Here is a 27,754-nt window from a genome sequence, read left to right on the forward strand (position 1 = left end):
TTTTATGTTTATTTGTTTAAAAATAAGAAAAAGTTCGGATTTATGTGGTGCACCCTGTATTACTTATTAACAGCATACCGGTGTCAAAAATATTCTCAAACATTAGTTTCTTCATTTGGAACAACTTTGCTTTTTATTATATGTTGTGATGGTATCTCCTTAAATTTCTGAGATAGCTACAGCACTTAAGAATTAGGGCAAGAAGAGAATGCAGCAATGTAACTTCAATACTAAAACTAGAAAATTCCTTTTTTTAAAGGGTAAAAAGCACTAGTGTAGAAACCTACTTGGTTCTATTATTTATTTTAGAAGCCTGGTGCTGCTTAGTTAGTTAAGTTAGAGGACTAAAACTTGTATTTCTAGAAATTATAAACAATGTATTTTAAGTAACATGTCTACTGGGCAGATTGGAGGATGAATTAGTTTAGTCGCAGCCACACTCAGCTATCAATCTTGCCAACCTCACTAACCAACCCTAAGCCTAAACCATCTTTGGCCACAGTCACATATTTCAATTGAGCTACAGCTGCCTGATTTTTGGAGTATTTAACAAATAAATTCATGAGATTTATAATTGTTACAATTTGGTCTTTTAGTGGAACCTGATCCAGCTTTGGGTGTAAGTTATTTTAGTGTAGCTATAAAAATACATTATAGAAGTCTTAAGCTAAGCTGTTCTTTCAGACCAATATTTATTTGTACATTTATGACAAGTGATTTTATGACTAAAATTACTGAGCCATTATACCTTATACCCATTATTAGACAGATCATTCAAAGGGCAAATATAATAATTTCATTTCTATTTTCATTTTGAATCACATAACTTGAAAATGTATATTTTAAATGATATTATTTTTAGTATCTGGATAACTATGATATAGATCCAACAAGATTACTGATTGGATACATTGCGGATTACCTGGCATTGAGGGCATTACGCCATCCATCAGTGCCACAATTTTCAGGAATATAGTGATATAGATTATATCTATGTGTAGAGATGGTAGATATAAAATTATAGAATGATTAGTTGTTTAAATGAAAGCCAAATCAAATGACTATTTTTATTCCGAGAGAGTTAGACCCTATGACACAGAATTTGCAGCTTAATGCTATTACTTAATTCCTGACAGTGTTCATATAAGGGGTGGGGTGGGTTGGAGGTATGTTGTAATTTTAAAAATATTTCAAATGAAACAGAAATTTATTAGTAGTAACATAGTTTGTAATGTCTACATGTTTGTAAGAAATAATATAAGGAAAACATAAATTTCTCATGTTATTCAAATAAGATGACAGTATTTTCCCTAGGTCCCAATACTGTTAATGATTCAAACAAATCTGGGTATTCAATAGCTCAATGCTTGATGCCTATTAGATCTCTCTAATACACTAAAAAAAATTTCAGACAAATGAACCCCTTAAAATTAAGGGAGGTTTTTAAAAAAATGTAATTTTATATTTTTAATTTTCTTTTCTTTTTTTAAAATTTTCTTTTTATAGTATTTTTATAACTTTTAAACTTTAAAATATTTTTTTTTTATATTTCTAAAAAAATTTTTGACTCTATCCCTATGAGGCTTTGCTCCTACAAGGGAAAGGATGTTTACAAATTTTTTTTTGAGAAAAAAATTTTAAAAGAAGGAAGAAACCAAATAAATTTTTTAAAAAAATGTTTTTACTTAGAAAATTGCTTATAAATATGGGGTATGGGTTTCTTACCGCCCAAAAATATAGCTGAGAACCTCTGCAAGTACAGTAGCTATATTCTCTGAAGAGTAGAGCCCAACAGACAGACAGACATTGTTCAACTTTGTATTATAGATGATTCAAACACATGTTTTACTGGTAAAAAATTTAAAGAATTAATTGCTTCCTTAAAACTTAAAAATGCTGTAATTACCAATGTAGAATTACCAAAAGCAAAACCCAGCTAATTATATTACTGTAAACAATAGGAAGGAAAAAAAGAAGTATTGAGAACTTAAAAGCTAGGTATATTTTTACAATAATTTATTTTAATTATACAACAAGATATAACTTAGCTAATTTTTCCTGATTCAGTTTGAGTAGGAATTCAAGTTCAATCAGACTTCAGGGTGCATCTCCACAGGTGCCGGTTAAAGGTAAAATTGATATACTATTATTTTTTCATGGATCTTTTGGAAAATTATTGAAAATATTAAACTACGATTGTAAAATCAAAATTTAGATTGGGTTTGGGTGTTTTCTCTTAAAAGCAATTTTATTTGTGTATTACCAAACTTTTAGTTTAGTATAATTGTGTCCAGGGTAGCCAGGCAAGAAAGATTTTGGCCCTTAAAGATTTGAACTTTCCAAGGGGTTGAAACAAACAAAAAAACAATATTAAAGATAAACAAAAAAAAATATTTTATTGGGTCAACTGCAGTTCACACGGTAAAATGTTGAGGTAATGATTATCTCCAAAAAAATTGCAAGATGATTGTGCATTATTGATTAAAAACTATTCCAGAATATTTGTAAGCCTTCTTTTGTCAGTTAAAAATTTTTTATGAGCATAATCTTTACATTTCACCATTTAGCATTAGAATCTTTTCATAGATTTTTGAAGATATATGTTACCAGGAACACTTTACTGTGAACTGCATTTGACCCAACTTTTAAAAACTAGCGAGGTTAAAAAAACAGTGAAGTAAGCAAAATATGACTTTGACTGAATATGACTATAGTGAGAGCTTCTTTATCAAAAAGGATACTGATATCAGCTAGGATAACATATAACAGAAAAGGGGCTCAACTGTTAATCTTTTTTCTCTTGCTGTGAACAGATGTGTGTATATATGTGCGTCTTGTGCTTAGGGGAAATTGTTACCCAATTATTTTTTGACCTAATTTTGGCACAGGGTTCCCATAAAACGGGATTCAAAACTCTTGATGTGGAGAAGACATTGGAAGATCGTTTAGAGGAGAATGATTCTCTCCTGGCAGGTTTAAATGCAGATATTATAATTTCTAAAAAGATTTAATGGCATTATTATCCTCTTTGGAAAATTTTTATCAATTTCGAAAATTTGAGTACCCCCCCCCCTTCCCCCCGACAGAGTTTGAAGTCTATTTAAGTCTTTGCCTTGTCCTACACTTTTCCTCCGGCGTTTTATCCAGACATCACTTGCAAAACTAAAAGTGTAAAGGGGGAGAAAATAAGGGGGAGGGGGGGCACAGAAAATTTTTAAATTTCGCGCTATAGATGAGAGATGTTTTTTTGTCGGTTGGGTACTCAAATTTTCAAAATTTCAAAAAACTATTTTAGATTAGGTTAGGTTATAGGCTAGGGAGCCGAGTGCTGCGGCCACAGAGATGTCAGGGGTACTCAAATTTTCTAAATTTCAAAAAACTATTCTAGGTTAGGTTAGGTTAGGTTATAGGCTAGGGAGATGAGCACTGCGGCTACAGATGTTCGATGTCAGGGGTACTCTAATTTTCTAAATTTCAAAAAACTAGTTTAGGTTAGGTTAGGTTAGGTTATAGGCTAGGGAGCTGAGTGCTGTGGCCACAGATGTTCAATGTTTGGGGTACTCTAATTTTCTAAATTTCAAAAAACTATTTTAGGTTAGGTTAGGTTATAGGCTAGGGAGCTGACCGCTGTGGCCACAGATGTTCAATGTTTGGGGTACACTAATTTTCTTAATTTCAAAAAACTATTTTCAGTTAGGTCTTTGCCTTGTCCTACACTTTTCCTCCGGCGTTTTATCCAGACATCACTTGCAAAACTAATAGTGTAAAGGGGGAGGGGGAGCGCGGAAAATTTTTAAATTTTGCACTATTGATGAGAGATGTTTTTTTGTCGGTCGGGTACTCAAATTTTCAAAATTTCAAAAAACTATTTTAGGTTAGGTTAGGTTATAGGCTAGGGAGCCGAGTGCTGCGGCCACAGAGATGTCAGGGGTACTCAAATTTTCTAAATTTCAAAAAACTATTCTAGGTTAGGTTAGGTTAGGTTATAGGCTAGGGAGCCAAGCGCTGCGGCCACAGATGTTCGTTGTCGGGGGTACTTTAAATTTCTAAATTTCAAAAAACTAGTTTAGGTTAGGTTAGGTTAGGTTATAGGCTAGGGAGCTGAGTGCTGCGGCCACATATGTTCGTTGAATAATCACGGCGAATATTTTGGTAAACTTTTTGGGTAAGGAGTGTTAGTTAACTGTAATGGCGTAACTGTGCAATTTATATTTATATTAGCTATGTGTTTCATACTCTTTCTTAAACCTTGCATAAGCAAGCGCAATCGCTCTCCAATTCTAACCAATGAGGGTGCCAGAATAGGAGTGGCTGTTATTGGTTTGATTTTATTAGCGAATACCAGAGCAAAATGTTTTTTAGCCGTATAATGAGAGTCTGCAATGCCAGTCTTCCTCTGGCTTGTGGTGAAGAACTGAGTATCTAAACCGGTTGCCATGGTAGACTTATGAGGGCGAGGCTTATGTCTCGCTCTCTATATACCCTCCCTCCCTCCCACCCCTCCCTTCCTTCCTGTCCAACATAATAATAGTTTTCATAAAATATTATTTTGTTGTCGGGGGGTGGGGGTACTCAAAATTTCGAAATCGATAAAAATATTACTAAGAGAAAAATACCGATTTACTTTATCAAATGAACATATTTTCATTTCATTTTAATAAGATTTTATTATTCAGTAAATGTTTTGTTGTCAATTAGTTTTGTACTTCTGAAAATATATGTTTTGGCAACACATTTTACCCTTGTACATCTTATTACCACCCCAGCTAAAACATTTTTAAGTGTCTTAAATATAACATATAAAGCAACAAATTTTATTATAGCAGTCATAACTCTAACCAATCATTTTGTAATCTTTTCTTATATTTCTATTTAAACATAAAAGATCTTCCCTTCAATACATTTACTTAGTAAAAATTTTTTATTAAAAAAAAATCACTACCATCATTAGATATCGGTAAAGTATAATACTTTAATAACTTTTATACTTTTATAACATTTTTCTTTTTTGTATTTACTCCCAGCCTCATATAAACAATACTTGGGTCTTTTTTTACATCCTACACTCCCATTTTATTGCTACAGTTTTTTTTTGTAGTTTTTTTTTAGATTTTTAGTTTTTTCTCTTTGTTTTACTTCTAATAATTATATTTGTTCTCTCACAATCATTATCTTATATTTAATGGATCATGATAATTTGATAAGTCCGGATATGGTGGAAAACGATTTGAACATTGACTTTGTCAGGAAGTTGTCAAACATTGACTCCAGTAATTTAAATTTTGATAATCCATTTTATGAAATTGATTTTGACTCTAGATATTTTGAGGAACTTGAATTTTTAAAAAAAATACAGGAATAATGATAATTTGTCTCTATTTACTTGGAACATTTAATCACTGAACTCAAAATTTGAGGGCTTGTTAGAATTTATATCTACCTTAAACAATTTTAATATAAACTTAGATGTTTTGTGTTTTCAAGAAATTTTTGAAATTTCAAACCCAGATTTCTTTCAGTTAGATAATTATGACTTCTACTTTTAAAATAGGAGAGGAGGGAAAAAAGGAGGGGGGGGTAGGGATTTACTGTAAAAAATCATTAAAGGGCAAAATAATTTAGGATTTGTGTATTTTTGAAGAAAACTTATTTGAAAGCATAACTATTGAAATTGAAATTAATACAAATAAAAAAGCTTTAGTTACAAATAATTATTGCCCACCAACTAACATTAATTCTAATTTAACGCCTGAACCACAACTAGAAATATTTATTGATATATATGGTAACCTTTAAGCAAACTTATCTCTTCTCAACAAAAATTCTTATATTCTATCAGATTTTAACATTGATATTTTGAAATTTCAATACCATAATAAGACAAATGATTTTTTAGAGTGCAACATTGCAAATGGTTATTTACCTATGATATCAAAACCAACTAGATTTGGCCATACTAATGCATCTTGTATCGACAATATATTTAAAAATAATAAATCAAACAGATATTCATCTGCTGTCATTTTTAATCCAATTTCAGACCATTATCCTTGCTTTATTTTTTCTGAATCTTTTAAACCTAAGAACAACCCTTAATATGTAACATTTAGAGAATTTAACCAAGAAAAATTCAATCAATTTTCTGAAATACTTAACTCTCAATCCTGGGAAGATGTAATAAGCTTAAATAACACTCAAACAAGCTTTGATAATTTTATGAATTATTATACTGAGACTTTTATAATTAAAATTAATAATTATAAAAAGGTTAGGTTTAATAAAAAAATACACAAAAAAACTTGCAGCTAAATATTCTAAAAGCAAAACAGTTTTGAATACAACTAGATATGGGCAAAATAATGTATTATAAAGACATCATTCTTGAGAATAAATCTGACCTAAAAAAAACAATGGCAAATTTTAAGGGAGGCTTTAAGAAAAACAAATGAAATTAAAAATTAATGAAATTAGATATGAGGGACTTACTTTCTCTAGCTTTAAAGATATTGCTACTCAATTCAACAAACATTTTACAACTATAGCAATTAAAATTAAAGAGAATATTAATCCCTCATCCTCTGATCCTTGTGAATTGCTAAATGAATCAAATTCTTTGTTTAACTTGGGTCAGATATATCCTAAGGATGTTATTGATGTTGTAAAAGGCATGGAATCTAAGAACTCAACTGATAAGTTTGGTATTTCAAATTCAATTATAGACTATAGACTAATAAGTCTTTTGCCAATATTCTCAAAAATATTAGAAAAAATAGTAAAAATAAATTGAATGATTTTCTACTTGAAAATGAGACTAACTATAGACCAATAAGTCTTTTGCCAATATTCTCAAAAATATTAGAAAAAATAGTAAAAATAAATTGAATGATTTTCTACTTGAAAATGAGATTTTGTTCAAACACCAATATGGTTTCCAGGCCAAAAAGTCTACTTTACATCCCATAATGCACCTTTTAAATGAACTTGCTTTAGCTAAAAATAATAATAAGGTTTCAATTGGAGTCTTCTGCGATATCTCATAAGGTTTTCAAAAAATTAGCCATGACATTCTATTAAAAAAGTTAGAAAAAATAGGAGTAAGAAATAAAGAATTGGATTGGTTTAAAAATTACTTAAATCAAAGAAGACAATTTGTAGTCATTGGGGATGAATCATCAGAATACTTGGAGATAACAAAAGGAGTGCCACAAGGATCGATACTCGGTCCAATTTTGTTTTAATTTATATAAATGATCTTCCCAGTGCTACTGATTTATTTACATTGCTTTTTGCAGATGACACTAGTTTTGTTGTGTCGGGAGATAACCTAAATGATATTATTATTAAACTAAATAATGAACTTAAAAAAATCAACAATTGGTTTAGGGCAAATAAATTATCTTTAAATGCAGAGAAGACAAAAATCATGATTTTCAACAAAAGAGAAGACACAATAGAATGGAAAAAAATCAATGTATTCATTGATTCTAATAATGATAATGAAAACAATCCTGAGCTGATTGATAAGATTGGTGTTGCTAATAGCAGAAGTAAAATACCTGCAATAAAATTCCTAGGTGTATTTATTGATTCTAATCTCAGTTTCAAGTATCATATAGATTTTATAAGAAAAAAAGTTTCTAGTTCTTTGTATATGATAAATAGAGTAAAAAATTTTCTTTGCAATAAATCATTAACCACCCTTTATCATTCGTTCATTCATTCTCATTTATTGTATTGTTTACCAATTTGGTCATCCTGTCCTAAATCTTACCTTGAACCATTGATTAAATAACAGAAAAAAGCAATAAGAATAATTACTGGTACTAAATATAACTCACATACAGCAGAAAAGATTAATAAATTAAATATTATGCCTCTCCCCCAATTAGTAGATTACTCCAAACTTCGTTTCATGTATGATTATAGAAATGACAAACTTCCACTCTCTTTCCAGGAGACATGGAAAAGAAAAAACGAGGTTTATAATAATATAAGAAACAACAGGAGATTGGATGGAAATCATTTTTATATCCCTATTATTAGATACAAAAGCATTGAGAATCTCCCATTACTTTTGTTTACCTAACCTTTGGAATAAAAATTGCTTTAATGATCTTCTTAATTCTTATTGACCACGTAAAATGTTTATTAAAAATCTTACAGCCTATATAATGATTCCAGTTGAAGCAGTATGTACTAAGGCTGTCTGCAATGAATGCTTTCCTGGCAATCTTATTTAAACTTTGGTTATCATAGTTATGGTTTTGATTATTTTACACCTATCAATTCGGATTTTCTTTCTTTTTTTCAATATTATTTAGCAAAAATTTGAGCCATTTTATATAACACTGCTTGTGAGAGAGCTTAGATTAGGATTAAAAATCAATTTATTTATTTTTTTCTGAACACCTTTCTAATGCATCATTTTAATTTTTAAAATACTTTTTAAAATATGTAAATACTTAAATTATTTTTAACACTGAAGGCCCCATTTAATACACCTCTGGTTTATGGAATGCCTCATAATCTTAGATAACACATTAGTTAAAGTTTATAAATGATGTGATTTATAATATCTGAAAATGCTATGTAATATGTTTATTATAACTAAACCGATTTGAAAATAAATCTTATTCTATTCTGATTCTTATAAAGTAGGTTTAGAAAACATCTGTCATACCTTTACACTTAATTTTCCTTTCCATTTGTTGCAATACGTGTTTAGCAGGCTTTTCATAGGAAAACTATTTGTCTCTATTTATATGTTATTCTTGAATTCTCTATTCTCTATATTTCATATAATTGTGGTGCTTAATTTATACAAAAAATAATTTCCTATTAGTTAATTTAGTCCTAAGATATAAAAAAATTCAATATTTAACCCTTACAGATCTAGTTTTTTAATGTCATTTTTCTTGTAGGTAAGATAGAGAGTTGTGACTTCATGACTTTTTAAGTTTAGTTATTATACGTTGGCAAGAGTTGATTTTATAAGGATATCTGGTCTTTGTCGGTCGTGGTATTCGGTCAAAGTCGGTTGGGTGGCACCAAAATTAGAAAAATCGTAATAAATCTTATTTCTCCATTATGACTTTTGTGTATAAGGTAGAGACCTAACATTTTATTTGGTAAATACTTGGATATCAATGAACATCTGAGAAAAGTGTTGTTATGACTATTTGACCGCTCCTTGACCGATTTTATGACCCACTTTTTGTCCGGCTTTTACTATAGACATATATCATAAATTTCATGGCTTCTATTACAGCTAGAGACCTAAAGATTTTTTAGTAAATCCTTGAGCAATAATAAACAGATAAAATATTAATTGGCCCCGCCAACGGCCGTTTTACTGCCGTAACCACCAAAAATGGCGGTTTCTGTTATTTGCCGTTTTTTAGCGATGATCAGAAAAAGTAATTTTTTGTTATGAAAAATAAAAGTTCCACCTACAATTTGATAATTCTAGCTTTAAAATTGGCCGCTCTACAGCTGTTTTAATATTAAGCAGCTAGCCGCTAAAAAGCGGCTAAGGAGCAATCTGACCGCTATGACTAGAAAAAGTAATTTTCTCTAAAAATGCACATGAACCACTAGAAAAAATGGTTCTATCTGTAAGAGGAGCCGAGATAGAGGGGGGGGCTCTTAGACCCCCCCCCCCCCCAATCTATTAAGGTGGGAATTGGGGCCTGATCTGTAAGGGTTAAATATTTAAATCCATATTAGTATTCATAATATACAAGATGCTTAAGTTCCCACCAGTTTAATTAGATTTTAATTTCTGGTCAAATTTCTTAAAAGGAGTTTTTTTTTAATTTTTATTTATACAAATCAAATTTCAGTTAGAGATACTAACAGAAAGTATCCATGGATTTGTTCACTGAGGACCTCTGGTTACAGGTAAATAAATTTTTATGAAAATATTATTCAAAATTTCATCTTGTAAACAAATTCAAATATTCTATAGAATTTATATCAGGGCTAAAATATGCATTGTCTGTTTAGAAAAAGGTTTAGACACACAGCTTATTTTTAAAGTTTAATATGGCAATTTTACTGAGGCTTAAACAAACATGGCTGCCGAGCCCTTGTTTGAATCCATTTACTCATAATCTTCAAAAATTTCTTTTATATGAACACATACATTTAAAGTTTTAATTCAAAAAACATTTAGAGGTTATCATAGATGTGGAGTAACCTTGCTAAATGGACCAAAAAGTGACAATTCTTACAGTCCAACAATTCTTGTTTCAGCAGCTCATTGTAATTTTGTATGCATGGTAATAAACAAACTTGGATAATTTTTATATTTTAAAGTTTTCCATTAGATAACTAAATTTTCAACTGCCCTATATCCTTATTATAAAGTAACAGGATCTCTATCTGCCTGTTTGTGTGTACCAAAGGATCTCGATAACTGCTCAACTGATATGGTTCTCCTTTACAGGGTAGCTTATCTAGGTTCTAGGATGGTTTAATACTATTTTGGGGGAGGATACCACTAACCTCACAGGAGAAATTACCCCTAGAAATTGTTTTTACCCCCCATTCAAGTGCCCCAAAGGGCGTAGCTGCTAATCCAATCCAAATGGTAAAGTAACAGAAACTGTGTGTATCTGTCTGTATGTGTATTGTGTTTACCGGATCTAGGAGCTTGCTTACTACTGAACTGAAATGGTTCAGCTTTACAGTGAAGCTTCTAATAGTTCTTGGAGAGGTATAAACTATTTTGGGGGTTGGTACAACCATTCCTCAAGAGAAAATATCCCATTAGTGATGTATTTGCTAGTATTATAAAAAGAGGTACTTTGAGCTAATCTATAAATTGTTTTTCATTATTTTATCAATTATTCATTTGATGCAATCATAAAAATTTTTAAATTTTTTTAGGATTCTGATGGCAGGATTCAAGAAGCTTGCTGTTGTAATACACTGGGCAAAAATGGTTTAGTTATTAACTGCAGGTAAGTAAATTATTTGTATAGAGTACCACAAACCTCTTATTGTTAAAAATACATTTTCTTTCGTAAGCATAGAATAGTTAATATTTTTGTGCCTACAATATTTAAATGCAATATTTAAAGCCAGATTTAATGCAGAATAAGTTATTTTTGAGATAGAAGGCCTACCAATGAGAACAAAAAAACACAAAAATAATCACAATTAAATGATATTTGTATTTTGGAAAGTACATCCTTCATAACTGTACTGTAATCAGACTCACTTGTGATTAATGTTTTTCGTAAAATTTTGATAAATAGATTTAATGTCTTGGAGATTCTTTAGGTGCTTTGAATTTCCATTCAGATCAGAATTGAAATACGAAATCTAGACCTAAAATAAGCACAAAATAGCTCCTTATATTAGTTACATGCATTTAAAATTAGTTAAGATGTCCCGAGTTGAATTTTAATGTACATGTGGTAGACCAACATTCCGTAGTATCACAGAGTAGCTGCCCTCCTGGCCTGTTTATTTATTGTTGTTATCACAATAAAACTGGCTAAAAATAGAATCTAGATAACGGCTTTGTTTGCCGAGTTATTATTAGCAGCCGTCACCCTATCAGAGGGACAGGGGGAATGACTTCCCCCTTCTCCTACCCACTGAGAAGCCTTCCCCTTCCCCCAGCTACGCCTCCACACCACTGTTATTGCGGTCCTGTCCACCCCCTCCATCATGTTCCCGTCCAGCTCTACCAGGCTTCCATTGTCTATTATTATTATTTGATTCTTTATTTGTCTTTATCATTTACTTACAAAAATTACATTTAAAGTATAAGAATATTAATTTAAAACTCATTTAAAATATAAAAGTTGGATAAAATTTGTTTGTGTACACATATAAAGGGTGAGCAAAAAAAATGCGTAGATTTTTAAAATTCAAATTGCGCGGCTTGTGGTAATAGTAGAAAAATGTTACGCATACCATTAGAACCGATAAGAAGTCTATTTTTTGGAAATATAAGAACGATTCCTCTGCTATGTATGGTTAGGGAGCTACGTGTTAAAATGTCCCAACTGACTTAAAACTTGACTTGCGAGTATATTAGTAAAAATTAGACAATAATTCTGGCAAAAAGACGTGCGAAGATTTTTAAAATTCAAATTGCGCGGCTTGTGTTAATGGTAGAAAAATGTTGCGCATACCATTAGAACCGCTATGAACTGTATTTTTTGGAAATATAAGAACAGTTTCTGTGCTACAAATAATCTAGGAGCTAGTTGGTAAAATGTCCCAAAATTTACTTGCAAGTCAAGTTTTAAGTCAGTTGGGACATTTTAACATGTAGCTCCCTAACTATACGTAGCAGAGGAATCGTTCTTATATTTCCAAAAAATAGACTTCTTATCGGTTCTAATGGTATGCGTAACATTTTTCTACTATTACCACAAACCGCGCAATTTGAATTTTAAAAATCTACGCATTTTTTTTTGCTCACCCTTTATATAAGAATATTATTTCAAAATTACATTGGTTAAAACAAGATTTTCACATACTGTGACATTCCCTTTCTTTAGTCACATATTAATTCTTCAAAAGTAATAGTGGAACACATTTAAGATGTGATTGGTAGACTGAGTAAAGAAGGGAGGAGTAGGGACAGCTTTATTATGCTCTAACACTGTTAGGTACAAGGGTCGCCAGAGGATGAATAAAGGATCATTTTCGACTGGTCCTTTACCTTGGTATTGTCCCTATAACTTAAGTCACACATCTTGTGATATACCCTTAGCCCAATCATATAAGTCATCAATAAAGCCTCCAAAAAAATCATATACAAGATGTGCTTGGCAGACTGAATAAAGATGAGAGTGGCAGGGACAGGTATTCTGACAGTAGACAGCTCTGACCCTGTTAGGTTTAAGAGTCACCAGAGGATTAATGATTGATCATTATTGACTGGTCCCTTACCTAGGTATTTACCCTGTAAAGCAAAATAGAGCTGACTAATAGACAGATTAGGAATGAAATTTATCCAAGGTCAAATTGAAATGTTGTTAATTTTTCATATCCTAGTTTATAATTTTCTTTTTAAGTAAAAATTTCCTTTGAAAGGAAATAAATTCAAGTAGATTTGAATTTAATGGAAGCTTTTTTTCAGTTTTGACTGAAAGATGATAAATACAACAAGTATAATTTCTATATTTAAAACAGTGATCAGGTTACTGGTGAGCGTTTTTCGAACTCCTACTAACAGCCAGCTTGACTCAAAATTATGTTCAATATTTTGCAGAAGGTCTGTGAAGTAGTTGGTAGTAATATTAGTGGTGACAGGACAGTCCAGATAAAAGTGTTCTACAGTTTCTCTGGGTGCCCAACTGCTGCAGTGATTTGGAAGTGTTAGTCACATTTTTGGCTTAGCTGGGAATTTGTACCCATTTGCCACAGTGTTTGGGGTTGTGCTTAGGAAGGAGTACAACTGCCACCTTGTCGGAAGTGTTTGTATGATCAAGTACATTTTCTGCATTGGCTGGGAATCTGTACATTTAGCGGGTCCCGAGTGAGGGATTGTGTGCTGCAACCTAAGAGATTATTGGTGTGGACACCTTTTTAGGTGACAGCTTCCACAAAGTTTATGAGATTTACAGTGCAGCTGGGACAAGACCCAGGGTCACGAACAAGGATCGTCAACTGAGTGCAACTAAACACGCCTGGTGGATCCAAGCCTGTGACAGGTCCCAGGAGGGTCTGTGAAGGAACACTAGCTGCGGCCCGCCCATTGCTGCAATTCCAACCTATGCCCGCAGAACTGGATCAACCCCTCACCGCGGCTCAAGATCTGCATTTCCCATGCCATATGCAGGTGAGGTTCCCTACGCGCAACCCTGAAGAGCATCTTCAGGTAGATCGAGTGCCTGGGTCCGCGGTCATTTCTGAGTCTTTTACCGAGCCATGGGCGTGCAGGACCTACTAATATGCAACAACACCGTCTTTGGGTGCGGGGTTATCCCCCTGAGAGGAGTACCAGCTACCAGGGCAGAGGCAGAGAGAGAACTAGGGTATGATTGACCTCTGCCTGGACCCTTGCCAGAGCTGCCCAGCGCCATTGAAAAGGGGGCAAATTTGGTTGACAATGCCTTGAATGCCGACAAGGAAGCAAACCTGCTAGCCATGACCCTGCCCCCAGTCCCAGAGCTTCCACAACCAGGCCTGCCCTCTGCATTTCCAGAAGTCACCTATCCCCCTAAAGCCATCCTGATGGAAGATACACTTGTCAATGGACCTCCGTGCCCTCCAGGGCCCATCCAGGGATGGCCAACTGGCGCCCAGCCTGTCAAGTTGTGGCCGGCTGTCTACGCCTTGAATGCAGTCACACCTGCGGGCAACCAACCGGCCAAACTGATCACAGCTAAGAGGGTGGCCCTTCCAGCCAACAGTATCACCCTGGTGCCTGTGAAACTGCTGGGACAACATGTCAAAGCGGCCATTCACCTGGTTGCCCCAGAGCAGTGGTTCAGGGAGCATCTGGTCATCCCTGAAGGGTTGTACAGCCATCGTCAAGGCTCAACAAGCGCGTTCTAAGTGCTTGTGGTGAACGAAGGGGAGCAGCCCCTCCAGCTGGACGCTGGACTACCAGCTGATGCAATGTGGGCCCCGGAAACAGATATGGAGATACCTGTGTCTGCTGCCGAGCCCACCAGCCATGAGATAACCACCGAGATGGAGACCACCACCACCCTCCAGATGTTAGCCATACCTATCCGAGTAGGTGCCAAGCCCCCCACAAACCTGAACGCTGGAGTCCCCATGGACCTGTATGTCCCGGCCTCTATCGCCATCCTGATGCTAGGAGCTACCAGAGTAACCCTGGGATTGCACAGACGAAAATAGTGTTGCACACTTGTGTGCCAACTTCCAGCGCCGTGGCTTGACTGTTACCAATCCTGAGCTGCAGGCCAACAAGGAACTGACCATGCTGATTATCAAAGCCAGCCATACGGAGCAGAGGGTATCCCCAGGGGCATGCGTAGCCCGAGCTGTCCTACACCGACACACACCCCAATAATCCACAGTTCCTGAGAAAACTGGAGCCTACCACCAGTCAGCACCTGGTGCCCAGAGGTCCCGCAGATGCTGAGGAGCCTTCCCCTTTCCTCAGCTATGCCTCCGCACCACAGTTATTGCGGTCCCCTCCATCATGTTCCCATCCAGCTCTGCCAGGCTTCCATTGTCTACCCTGCCCACTTTCATCTATCTATGATTTGTACATCTACTATTTATATCGAGATGTTTGTCATTAATCTTTAGTTCTAATAAACCCATACTCAAATCAACAACTGCAGTTTTACTCTGGCCGCCAATTTAAGTCAGTGGAATCTATCAGACCTTACGTTCGGTAGGGCTTCGATCCTCTCACCCTACGAGATACACATTGATAAATTAGTTTTCTCATCAAAAAAATAGTTGAATACCCTCCTCCACCCCCCCCCCCCCCTCCCCACTCCAATTATTTGTAATTTCTAAACTGCATGAATTTATTACATTTTCAATGAAAAATTTGTAACTTATTGCCAGTTAAAGTCAGCAAGACAAGGTACTTCGGGTTCCAGGATGATCTTCTTCGATTTTTTATGTCCCTTGTGGCCACCATGATTGTTTGATACAAAAAAGTTTCAAATGATTAAAATTAAAAGCACAAAAATTCAAACAAACATTATATGTTGCCAAAGTCCAACACATTATGAAATATAGGTGTTTAAGTTCTCTACTTACAAATAAAATTAAAAGCCATTATTTTATAAATATATTCTTAGAGCAAGTGTATACTGTGGAAACAACCCAAGGATGGTAAAAGCTGAACCAAAAGACTTGATTATTGTTTGTGGAGAAGTGAGTGTTGAGATAGAAAACCAACATAACTCAGAAGAAAATGAGGTGAAGCACTATTAGTTTTACTAGATCTAGCCCCAATGGGTGTTAGGGTACCCTCTTCCCTTTAACATCTATAATCATTATTAATTAATTTTGATTATCTTTATACAAATTAAATTGACCGATCTTGCATTATCTTAAATGGGTGTTTAAAAAATATCATTTACAATTTTTATTAAGAACCCTATGAATTTGGTCACAAACAAATAGTTATTATTATCATCATATTATAGAGAGATTTTAGCAGATATTAAAATCAAAAAATTTAAATAAAAAACTGTTTTGTTAGGCCTGAAGGGCCATAGCCCCATGCTACCAAAACTGGATTAAATTTCATGATTTTTTTTAAAATTTTCATATATTATCAAAGTTTTAAGTGTAAAAGTACTGTAGATTTCTTAAAATTAGAGCTTATACATTTTTTGACAAAATATTTTATTATTTTTAAAAAATCTTTTTAATTTTGGTCTCTTTTCCCACAAATCACAAATTGCCCAATTTAATATCAAAACTATTCATTTCAAGGTTGCCATGAAAGTGTTGGAGTATCACAATCATCCATCATATGACCCTGCTGACATCCTCAATGGCTATGACATTAGTGTCTACAAAGTAGATGATCAAAACTTTAAAAAGGTAAAAATATTTAAAATATATTCTGAACAAAAAAAAGACATATATTTATTTAAAGATCTAAGGATCTACATAGTTTTATAATTTTAAACAAGATATAAAGGAATAGTATATAAAATATTAACCCTTCAAAGTCCAAGAGGGGGGGGGGGGATGGAATTCTTTCCTATAGTTTCTCTTTTTCATTTTCTGTGTGTAAAAGACAGAGGGCACACCATAACCAAACATCTGTTAAGTTAGAAAAAAAAACGTGAAAATGGTTTTCACTGAATGTACTGGGACCATATGTTGAGTTCAGAACATAAAAATTAATTAGTTCTTCCCCCATAGTTTTTTTTACTAAAATTATGTCTATTATTAGGTCTATTTATTCAGGTCATGCATTTAATATGTTTCCACATTCAGGCAATTATAGGATTTTCATGCTCTGGTAAATTAATTTTCAGAAAGAAAAGATTGATTATATTTCAATCAATAAAAATACATTTTAACTACAGCTAACCCTGAAGCCCTAAGGATTGCAAATAAACAGTAAATAATGGTTTATATAGTTTTTTCACCTAAATATGTGTCACCATGTGGAATAAGGTATAACCAACAAGCAAAATAAATCTTTAAAAAATATTTTGGGGGCAAATGGAGGGCTCATAAATCTTATGATGCATTGCCCCCAATGACAGCTTAAAAACAGGTACAGGTTGTGTGATTTTTCCTAAAATTATTTCGTTATTGGTATAAGCTAGCAATAAATGCTGCTACATGCCTCTATGGACAAATCAGGAAAAAGGAGGAAAAAGCAAAACCTTTGCTTTATATTTTTTTTTGATAAAGTAAAAATAAACGTAGGGAGGGGATTTCCAGTGCAGTGGCAAAATCTCTTGTTCCTGATTAAATGTGTATGCTCCCCATTTATCCTACCCTGTACCGTAACTGTAAAGTCCAACAGTTCAAATAAACATACATCAAATTACTTTCAAATAAACTTTATATACCCACTGATGTACACATTTATGACTAAATAATAACACTAATTTAGTTTGAGAGTCTACCAAAAATAAAGAAAAAGGGATTTGCAGAAAATTTAGAATGCTAAATATTTCAGAAAAAAAAGGTCATCAATCCCTTCAATCCAAGAAATATTTGGCCTATTTGCCTTCCTAGGAGTGATAGAGAATATGCTAGATGGTAACCTTTTCAATGATAATTGTTTACTTATTTAACCAAATATTTAAAGATATTAACCTAATCGATAGTTGGGTTGCTAGTCTCTATGGTTTCTTTTGCTCTCCTTTTTTCTATTCAGACCCAAACTAAATGAATTATAAACTTTTTATCAGGGATGTCAAAATTTTATCTACAGCAGCATTGGTTACATATCAAATTGTCACAAAATTTGTAATAAATCTTAGTATCTATTACAAATTTGTAAAGATCAATATTTGTAGCCTAAACACTCTTTGTCTGTTTTTATATGTCCGTCTGTCTGTCTATCTTTGAAGAAGGTAAAAATTTCACATTTTGCCATTTAAACATTATATGGACAGAATTTATAATGCCAAAAATTTTTTATGCAAATTTAAGTATAACAAATCATGCTGTAATTGATATATTATTGTTTAGATTATGACAGTGGCAGTTCAAAATTTATCTATTATAATATTTATAATTTTTCTTCTTTTATTTTGAACTAAGTTCTTTTACTATCTTTCAATTTCAAATGTATAAAGGAAGAGGTAGGTTGTGCTAAAATTCCCTAAGTTTTAAAAATTTAAAATAGAACTCTAAAATTTGGCATGGCGGTTACTTTAATGGGGTATAACGAGGATATGTACTATTATTATTAGAGCAACTGCCATACAAATTTTAGAGTTCTACTCCTATTTTAGCACAACCTATCTCCCTCTTTTTGTAATATGATATACTTAATTAAATTACAGGACTGGGTCCAAAAGTAAAATAGCTGGCTGGGATTCACCAGATGTTATTACCAGAAATATTAATGGCTTCAAATCAAAATCCTTTGAAGATTTTGAAACATCAACATTTTTCTTAAAAGAAGCTGTAATGGAAAAATTAGATATATGTAGAGACCATAAATCAATGGGTTCTGATACATATTATCCTCCTAGAGGTGCATGCTTCAGGTATTCTTAAAAAATTTGATAAATTTGATTTAAAAAATTGATAAATTTTTTAAAATTTAAAGTTTTACATTATGATGTGAATACAAAACCAATTTCATTATTATGTATTTATAATTTTCATGACCTTAGAGACCCAACAATGACAAGCTGCCCAAATTTTGGATTATCAGGATCAGGGCTTATGATGCCCATTGACTTTGTAAGTTTAAACTTTTGTTATTATTTGAAAATATAATAAATAAAAGACTTTAAGATTTTTGTTAGATATGCATCTATTTATAGTGGAGTTAAGAAAAATTGAGTTAAAAGCAATAAAGACCCAGGAAGAAACTGTCCTTTTTAACAATTTAAATGCATAATGGAAAAATAATTGCATCATATTTTTAACTTATTTTTTTGTTTGGAAGGACAAATATAGCTTTTTTGGTCCACTAAGCTTTCACAGGTAGTAACTTCTAATATTTATTATAATATTGCAAATATATATTCTAAATCTTAAATAATTGAAATATATAATACCAGAATATTGTGATATGTAAATTTATTTTTATGAATTGCTATAGAGGATGTCAAGTTTTACACCTAAACCCCAGAGGAGGATTTTCAAACCTCTTTATTAGACAATCCATAAATCCATCTTTTGTAACAGGTAATTAAAATGAAAACATGTAAAAATGAGAAGAAAACTATAAAATGTTATTTTATAATTAATTATGCCATGAGTTGGCAATTTAAAAAAAAATACTTAAGATTTTAACTGTTATTGTCCTGAGGTCAAACTAGAAAGTAAAATCTATTTTTTTATGTTTACATTTTAAGTCAATTTGGTGTTAAATGACTATATAAATTTAATGTATTATATTTTTACAAAGCAATTCTATCATTTGATTTCTACTCTGCACGAAATATTTATATCTCCCTCTTTCCCTGATAAGGTCAACCTACAAATCAAAGTTTTATTTACCCTGTTAGGAGGATGTTAAAATATAATTGTAGTGGATCGGAGCTTCTCCATAGGTTTTTAAAAACAGCAAAAGGCTTCGCCACAAGCGGTTGGCAGAGCTTTGGTAACAACATGGTAGCAAACAGTAACCTTGCTTTGAGGTGATGAGTATGAACTCCTGATATCACAACTCACTAACACTCAGCAAATGATTTAACGTCGCAATTAGATCCAACAGTGGACTAATATATTCAAAGATTAATAAAAGCTAGAAATAGCTCTACAGAAAATAGACAAACTAAATGTTCTTCTAGGATAGGTCTATTTGGAACTAAACATATTCATTATTACAAGTATAGATTACACATATTGATTATAGATAGATACATACATAAGCATTAATAAATGGGTGTTGGCTGACAGGGATTGTCAGGGATACACATCGTGCTGCGAAATACATTGAAGCAGCAGTAGTGTTGTAGAGCATTCATTTTAAGTCACATTCCGTTGTGCCTGGAATCCTCTTGTGATGCTTAGGTGCTTGCTTTCCCTGTGTGCGCAGCTCGTTCATTGGCTGAAATAGATATCTCAATTGGGGCAAAGTCAATATAGGGCGTTATACATATTGCGATCAAATAGATATTTTGAGAGCATATGTATATTTCCTATCAATTCCAAGAATTGGGATTTTTCCATGGAATTCTAGTTTAACAAAATACATACATATATGACATTTAAAAAGTACAAACTAAAGTCGCGTTTTGCTATTCGTAGGCTTGAAAATTCAAATGAAAGTAAAATCAATAGAGAAAATTAAAAGCTTTAAAATGATACTAAATTTGTTAAAATCGGTTCATTCGTTTGGAATCACGAAACGTCATACTGCATAATTTTACTAGTATTCCAAGTTAGCCCCACTACAATAATATCAAAGAAATAAAGAGAGGGGGTGGAAGTGACACTTTTTGAAACCAAAACTATAAGTCTAGGGAACTCAACTAAATAAAAAGTTACAGCTCTTAGATTTGGCATTACAGTTGCTTTACAGAGGTACAATATAGAACTGTGAAGAAATGGCGGAGAAGCCGCCACTTCTGCTGAAAATCGCCGTTTCCCGCCGAAATTTTTTTCCCTTTTCTCGTAAAATTAGACAATTTTCAATCATCTAGGATAAAAAAAAAATTTCATACAAATTTTCCTTATATTTTTACTTATCTTTATTTATTATATAGATTTAATCAGCTTATAATGCCTAAATTTCTAACCAAATTTTGGTTTCTTTATGTCTATGATTATGTCTATTTTTCATAAAATATTCTTCTACAGATAGACCCATGAAAAAGTATTTTTTAGCATCTGCAGCCCATATTTCTCAATGAATTCTTTAAAAATGTATATGTCCTTGTTCTGTATAGATTTCCATATAAGTAGATGTAAAAGTTTTTTTACATCAATTAACAGCTGATATTTTTAGAGCTAAAGTTTTGAAAAAGTGGCTGAGGAAAAAGTAACTTTAAAAAAAATTGCTTTTTAAAGTAAAACGACGTGTTTTCTTTGGGTTATATTATTGTTAAAAGTATGAATTTTTATTGTTTGTTGAATGAAATAGTTTAAGGCACCTAAACTGTCCAATTTGGAGCACTACTAGATTTATATGATTATTTTTCTCTAAAATATATAATTCATGTTTCACCTTTTTGCTGTTCAAAAGATGATTTTACAGCAATACTTTGAAGATGCTTAAAAAAGTATTATAGCTAGAAAATGTTAGAGACCTTTTTAGAAAGCTCCAATATCTGTCTATTCTACTGGAATGTGAATGAATTTGCAACGAACATGTAAGACAAAATAGACAATAAAGAAGGTTAGGTGAAGATACTCTAAAAGTAATTTGTTCAAAACTGTTTCCAAAGTTTTTTTCTAACCTTATATGCCTTGGGGTGGGAATTGAACAGGTTAGGTTGGGAAAAAATATAAGTAACGGGATCTGTGTCTGACTGTATAAGTGTACTGAAGGATCTTGCTTCAAATTGAACCGAAACTTTTCTCCTGTTTCCCCCACATCAAATATCACTAGAGGCCTCAAAGGGTGTAGCAGCAGTATAACTATATAATGTAAGTACAGTGTGATATGTTTTAAACATTCATTAATAGATGCTCGATGTTTCATGCCATGGATTGCATCAAAATACAGGATGAAAATGGATTCTAACTTTGAGATACCTAAATCATGTTGGAGTCAAACAGGAACAGGAACCAAATTATCAACGTGGGTATAATTCATTTAATAAACTTAAATAAGAAACTGTAAAGAGAAAATAAAATTTGGAATTTAATTTTCACTCAATATTTCCAACACTTTGAATATTTTTTATTTAGAAAAGGTGAATGCTTGGCATTTACTAAAGATGGATTGCAGAAATGTAATTTGAAAAAATCAAAGGTAAGTCTTTAAAAAAGAGCTAAATTTTAAATGAAAAGGATTGTAACTTCCCTAGTACAAAAAATGATTATGATATAATCACAAGATTTTCAAAAATATTTTCCTGATCAAACAGTCAAAGTTGTTTTTTGCTTCATATGCAATCTAGTCCAAATTTGAACCACATGGTGAACTATCAACAAAATCTAGTATATAGTACACTAATGATTGTAATTATCAATCTTGCATTTTTAGTCTCCATACTGATTTTCTGTCAATCTGTCTTCCTGTATATCTGTCTGTCTTTCAGTCTGTCTGTCTGTTGTTTGTCAGGTGGATGATGCATTTTAATCATGCACATCATGAAGCAAGATTTAGTTCACAATACAACAAAAATTTTGAGAATTAGTAGTTTGAAAAAAAATACTTTTTTTAATACAAGCATAATGTAATAATTTAAATAATTTCTTTTCAGCTGTGTGAAGTTAAATATAATTAATATATTACTTTTAGGATTTGTTTGGTTTGGAGGAAGAATGTTGGTCCATTGACCAAGAAGGACATAAAGATCATTCATTTTATTGTGAAACAGGTATGATCAATATAGATAAAACTAAATTATTAAAAGAACATACTTTCCCTAAATTGAATTAGTACCTTCCCATAGTAGAAAATTTTAAAACTACTTTTGGTTATCAAATTTTACTTTTATTTTTGGATTAACTTCGCCTTACCTCTTTTATAGTCTTATTTTGTCTTTTATGTTCATAATACAAATTCTTTCAAATAACAGTTGAATTAACAGATGTTGGAGCTTTCTCAAATGGTCTTTGACATTTTTCTAGCTCTAATACTTTTTTAGATATCTTATTTCAAAGTATTGCTGTAAAATCATCATTTTACACAGCAAATAGGTAAAAAATAAAATTAGATATATTAGAAAAAATTATAAGTATCTGCATATAAATCTCTCTAATATTGCTTTAAATTGACCAAATTGGACAGTTAAGGTGCCTAAAACTATCTACATTCATTGGACATCCCAAATACATACTTTTAAAGACTGTATAAGCCAATAGAAGCATGCTAAAGTAATTTTTGAAAATGCTAAAGGAAAAAAAAATTCCTGTTTTTGTTAATAAACACCATTAGATACTCTAAACTAGTACTGAGATTTTTAAAAAGTATTTAAATATTATTATATATTAGTTTCTTGTACCTTAAAACACCTTTTACATTATAAAAAATGCCTTAAAAGTAATTTTTAATTAAAATCAAATTACATTTGTTTCTTTAAAATTACATTATAACATCCTCCTGTTGACTTTTATAGTCTTAAAAAGTATGTATTTGGATTGTCCATTAAATGTAGATAGTTTTAGGCACCTTAACTGTCCAATTTTAGGAGCAATTTTAGAGAGATTTTTATGAAGATTCTTGTAATTTTTTCTGAAATATCTAATTTTATGTTTTACCTTTTTGCTGTGTAAAAGATGACTTTACAGCAATACTTTGAAATAAGATATCTCAAAAACCATTATAGCTAGAAAAATTTTAGAGACCTTTTTAGTAAGCTCCAATATCTGTCAATTCAAATGTAATGAAAACGAGTTTGTATGATGAGAATGAAAGACAAAATAAGACAATAAAGAAGGTTAGGTGAAGGTACTCTAAGAATAAAAGTAAAATTTGATCACCAAAAGTAATTCTAAAATTTTATAATATGGGTAGGTACTAAAGGGTGAGCAAAAAAAAGGCGGACCTTTTTAAAATTTAGATAGCGCGGCTTGTGTTAATAGTAGAAAAACGTTATGCATACCATTACAACCGTTATAGAGTCTATTTTTTGGAAATATAAAAACGATTCCTGTGCTACGTATAGTTTAGAAGCGATGTGGTAAAATGTCCCAACTGCCTTAAAACTTGACTTGCAAGTAAATCATTAAAGATAAAAGTATATAAAAAATAGTACCTTTTTAAAATTCAAATTGCGCGGCTTGTGTTAATAGTGAAACAACGTTATGCATACCGTTAGAACCGCTATGAAGTCTATTTTATGGAAATATAAAAACCATTACTGTGCTACTTATAGTTTAGGAGCAACGTAGAAGAATGTCCCAACTGACTTAAAACTTGACTTGAGAGTAAATCATTAAAGATAAAAGAAAGTGTGTGCAAAAATGCGGAATTTTTAAAATTCAAACTGCTCGACTTGTGTGAATAGTAGAAAAAATGCTATGTATATCGTTAGAACCGTCATCAGCTCTATTTTTTGGAAATATAAGTACGATTTTTGTGTTATTTTTAGTTTAGGAGCTGTATTGATAAATGTGAGAAAAGTGGAAAAATTTCATCTTTAATGATTTACTCGCAAGTCAAGTTTTAAGTCAGTTGGGACATTCTACCACATAGCTCATAAATTATACGTAGCACAGGAATCGTTTTCATATTTCCAAATAAAAGACTTCATAGCGGTTCTAATGGTATGCATAACGTTTTTCTACTATTAACACAAGCTGAGCAATTATAATTTTAAAAATGTACGTATTTTTATTTGCATACCCTTTAATTTAATCTTTAATGATTTACTCGCAAGTCAAGTTTTAAGCCAGTTGGGACATTTTACCACATAGCTCCTAAACTATACGTAGCATAGGAATCGTTTTTATGTTTTCAAAAAATAGACTTCATAACGGTTCTAATGGTATGCATAACGTTTTTCTACTATTAACACAAGTCGCGCAATCTAAATTTTAAAAAAGTCCACATTTTTTTTGCACACCCTTCAATTCAATTTAGGGAAAGCATGTTCTGAACTCACCATAAGGTCCCAGTACATCCTGTGTAAACCGTTTTCCTTGTTTTTTTCTAACCTAACACACCTTTGGGTGGGGTGTGTTTAATGGAACAAAAGTATTGCTTATTTTATCCCATTGACCATTGACAGAACATTAAGGTTAGGGGGTGGTAGTTGACCTCCTACCCGATTTCAATTAAGTTTGAAAGAAAAAGTAATTTCTTTTAGAGGGGGCAGATAATCTTTTATTGGAATTAAAGATAATATCCCCTAAAATAAATAAAAACCTTTCCTATATAAAGCTTCATTGTAAAGGAGAACCATATCAATCCACCAGGTGTTGAGATATTAAGTTTCAGACAGAAAAACCCTTACTACTTCATATTATAGTATAAACTACAATTTAAAACTTAGTTAAAGTCTGTAATCATTTGAAAAATTTATCATGATAAATTTATATTTTTCAAACATTTTTGTCAGAATTGATCTTATTTTACAAAAATTTTTTATCATTCTCTCAAAACCGCAGATGTAAGCTTCCAACAGCCAATATACTAGTTTGGAATTTACGTTTATATATATAAAACTAAATAATAATGCATTTCATTGCGGCAAAATAGACCTATAGGTACACTGTCTATTTTCATTCTCTAGTTAACTTGATTACATTTTTTCTGTATTAATATAATATACTTCTTAATTTTGAATTTAGTGAATGGAATTATTGGTACCTGTCGTAATAATTGTCCAGGAATAAAGGAAGTTCAAGTTGGCATTGGATTTATTGCTGGATTATTTGCTTCAGGCGTTGCAGGTTTGGACAATTTTTTATCAAACATATATATATTTCAGAAAAAATTGAAATTCATGAATTATGTAGACAAAACCTACTTATATATACTGTGAGTCAAATAAAACTGCGTTTTGTGATTCTTACAAAGCTAGACGTTAAGGTTGTTTTAATGTAAACTCCACAGATTTGATCAAAAACTAATAGTAAAAATTGTCCCAATGCTTCATGGTTCTTTCTTTGAATGCCATACGGGCAAGGATTGAGTTAGAAACCTGGTTAAGGTGTCTATAGAAAGATATTCCATGTCCCATAAAAAAAATTCTAAATATTCTGGGGTCTATCTACAAGTGCTAAAGGCTATTTCTTTTTTAATCTCCTGGTAAAGCAAAATTCTCAACATAAGCAAGGTCTCGAGCGCGCGGTAGTGCTCTGGAGAGCTGAAAGATTTAAAGTCAAATATTGTTTTCTTATTTCTTCAGCATGAATTGGAATGTTTTCTATTAGTTTTTGACCAAAACAGTATATGGTTTATATTGAAAAAAAGTTAAGCAATTGTTTTTAAAACAAAAAACACCCTTCAATGCAGAAATAGTCATTTATCGCATCCTAATAAAGATACCTTTCTGCAGTTATTAAAATGAAAAATTATATGATTAAAACCAGTTTTGTTTGCTAAAAGCTTTGTTCTTTATAAAAAAAATACAGCAAATTAATTACAGATGCTTTAATTATCTCAAAATGTGTCTGCGGAATAGAAAGCAATAACATATACATTTTCTTTTATCAAGATTCCTATTGGTTGTGTCTTAATACAGGAACATAGAGTTTTTATTGACTCACCTAGTGTATGCTAAAGAGCTCAATTTTTAAGCAGGGAATGCATACTTAAAGCTAACATAAATTTACTAAAAACTTGAAAAGTTTCTATGAAATATTACCATATATTCTTGAAACTAAAAACAGAAAGGATTTAAAAATTTTCAATTTATACTTCTTTTGTAGGAAGTGCCTTGCTGCCACCTTTTACATTTGCATCATCTGTGCTTCTGGGCTCTGCATCTATGTCAATGTAAGTAATAAAAAAAGATTAATGTGATATTTTGTTCACAAGAATGATAATCACTTTTTCATTTGTATTAATTTTGCTTGATAATTTAATGAAAATCTAATTTTTTACTCAGGCAAGGGAGATGTCCAGAAATTTGTAAGTTGAGCTTTGGTATGTGTTTACGGGGTAGAAGATGCAGAATGCTTCTGAATAGTTCTCAAACTAGCAACACTACAAACAGTAATTCAAACAGGAGGAGGTTCACACATCAGGTTAATGCATTCTGGAATCTTATTGATAAAGAAATAATCTTTTAGTGCCAGGCTTATGTTGAAAGAGAAAAATATAAATAAATTCAAAAATTAATAATAAAAATTGCTGTAAAAATATTAAATCTAGATTTCTCCTGAGCAAGTTTTGTCCAATATGGAAGGAAAGCCCAAGCAGGAACAACTGAGAATCTTACAAGAAACATTGGAGTCAGTTCCCCTGCCAGATTATTATGTTAAAAGAAGAGATGATGAGCAGCAGATAGGATTCTTTCATCAAAGTCTTGGTTTCGTGTCTAAACTTTTTGACACTGTGTACAATTATATATTTGAATAAGTATTTACAAAACCCTTGAAAAATGCTAGTATTATATAATCAAATATTAACCTATATTAAGCTTTTCTTCCAAATTAATAAAAGTATTGCTTTTCAATACATTTTTTCTTGCAAAATGCAAATTGTACTTTATACGTACTCTGCTTTAAATGATATGTTATTAATATTTATATAAACTTGTTAATTTGTTGAAATAAAATTGTTTAAAAATTAATTTTTATATATATAATAATGCATATTTGAATAGAAAAAAATATTTCCTTTTAATTCTTTTTAAAAGAGTTAACATTCTCAAACTTTACTTGTCTCAAGAATCACATTCAAAGTGATTATTCAAAATGATTGTTGTAAAGCTACTCTACATTAAATCTGTGTTGAACCCGTGGCTGTGGCTCAACACATAGCACATCTGCTTGTCGACGAGGAGGTGAAAGCTTCAAATCTTGACCACACACCGCATCAAAACTAAAGAAATTTAAAAAAAATTGTTTC

General features: G+C 31.9%; 1 protein-coding gene and 1 long non-coding RNA gene across 2 annotated transcripts; both read left to right on the plus strand.

Moving 5' to 3' along the window:
* Window positions 1–2,065: 2,065 nt before the first annotated feature.
* Window positions 2,066–10,281, plus strand: LOC145310501 (uncharacterized). The gene is made up of 3 exons (XR_013876564.1): window positions 2,066–2,129; window positions 9,843–9,900; window positions 10,175–10,281. It is a non-coding gene; the product is annotated as an uncharacterized LOC145310501 (long non-coding RNA).
* A 613-nt stretch (window positions 10,282–10,894) lies between these two features.
* Window positions 10,895–27,476, plus strand: LOC145310487 (uncharacterized). Its single transcript, XM_080150437.1, has 15 exons — window positions 10,895–10,964; window positions 15,759–15,879; window positions 16,402–16,512; window positions 17,612–17,694; window positions 18,447–18,653; window positions 18,783–18,852; window positions 19,061–19,098; window positions 19,217–19,302; window positions 21,751–21,865; window positions 21,976–22,039; window positions 22,532–22,610; window positions 25,528–25,629; window positions 26,611–26,677; window positions 26,790–26,928; window positions 27,056–27,476. Exons 2-15 carry the CDS (start codon window positions 15,790–15,792, stop codon window positions 27,260–27,262), a joined length of 1,458 nt encoding a protein of 485 aa, XP_080006563.1. The 5' UTR covers window positions 10,895–10,964; window positions 15,759–15,789; the 3' UTR covers window positions 27,263–27,476.
* The last annotated feature ends 278 nt before the right edge of the window (window positions 27,477–27,754 follow it).

The sequence above is a fragment of the Acartia tonsa genome, unplaced genomic scaffold (genome assembly GCF_053477335.1).
Source record: "Acartia tonsa isolate MP-2025a unplaced genomic scaffold, ASM5347733v1 sca2, whole genome shotgun sequence".
Taxonomy (NCBI): Eukaryota; Metazoa; Arthropoda; class Copepoda; order Calanoida; family Acartiidae; genus Acartia; species Acartia tonsa.

Excerpts from the sequence above, each read along its gene's own strand:
- LOC145310487 (XM_080150437.1), top strand. The coding sequence starts at position 15,790 with ATGGTAAAAGCTGAACCAAAAGACTTGATTATTGTTTGTGGAGAAGTG. Across the intron at positions 18,654-18,782 it reads CCTAGAGGTGCATGCTTCAG|AGACCCAACAATGACAAGCT; the intron begins GTATTCTTAAAA and ends TCATGACCTTAG. Across the intron at positions 18,853-19,060 it reads TTATGATGCCCATTGACTTT|GACAAATATAGCTTTTTTGG; the intron begins GTAAGTTTAAAC and ends TTTGTTTGGAAG.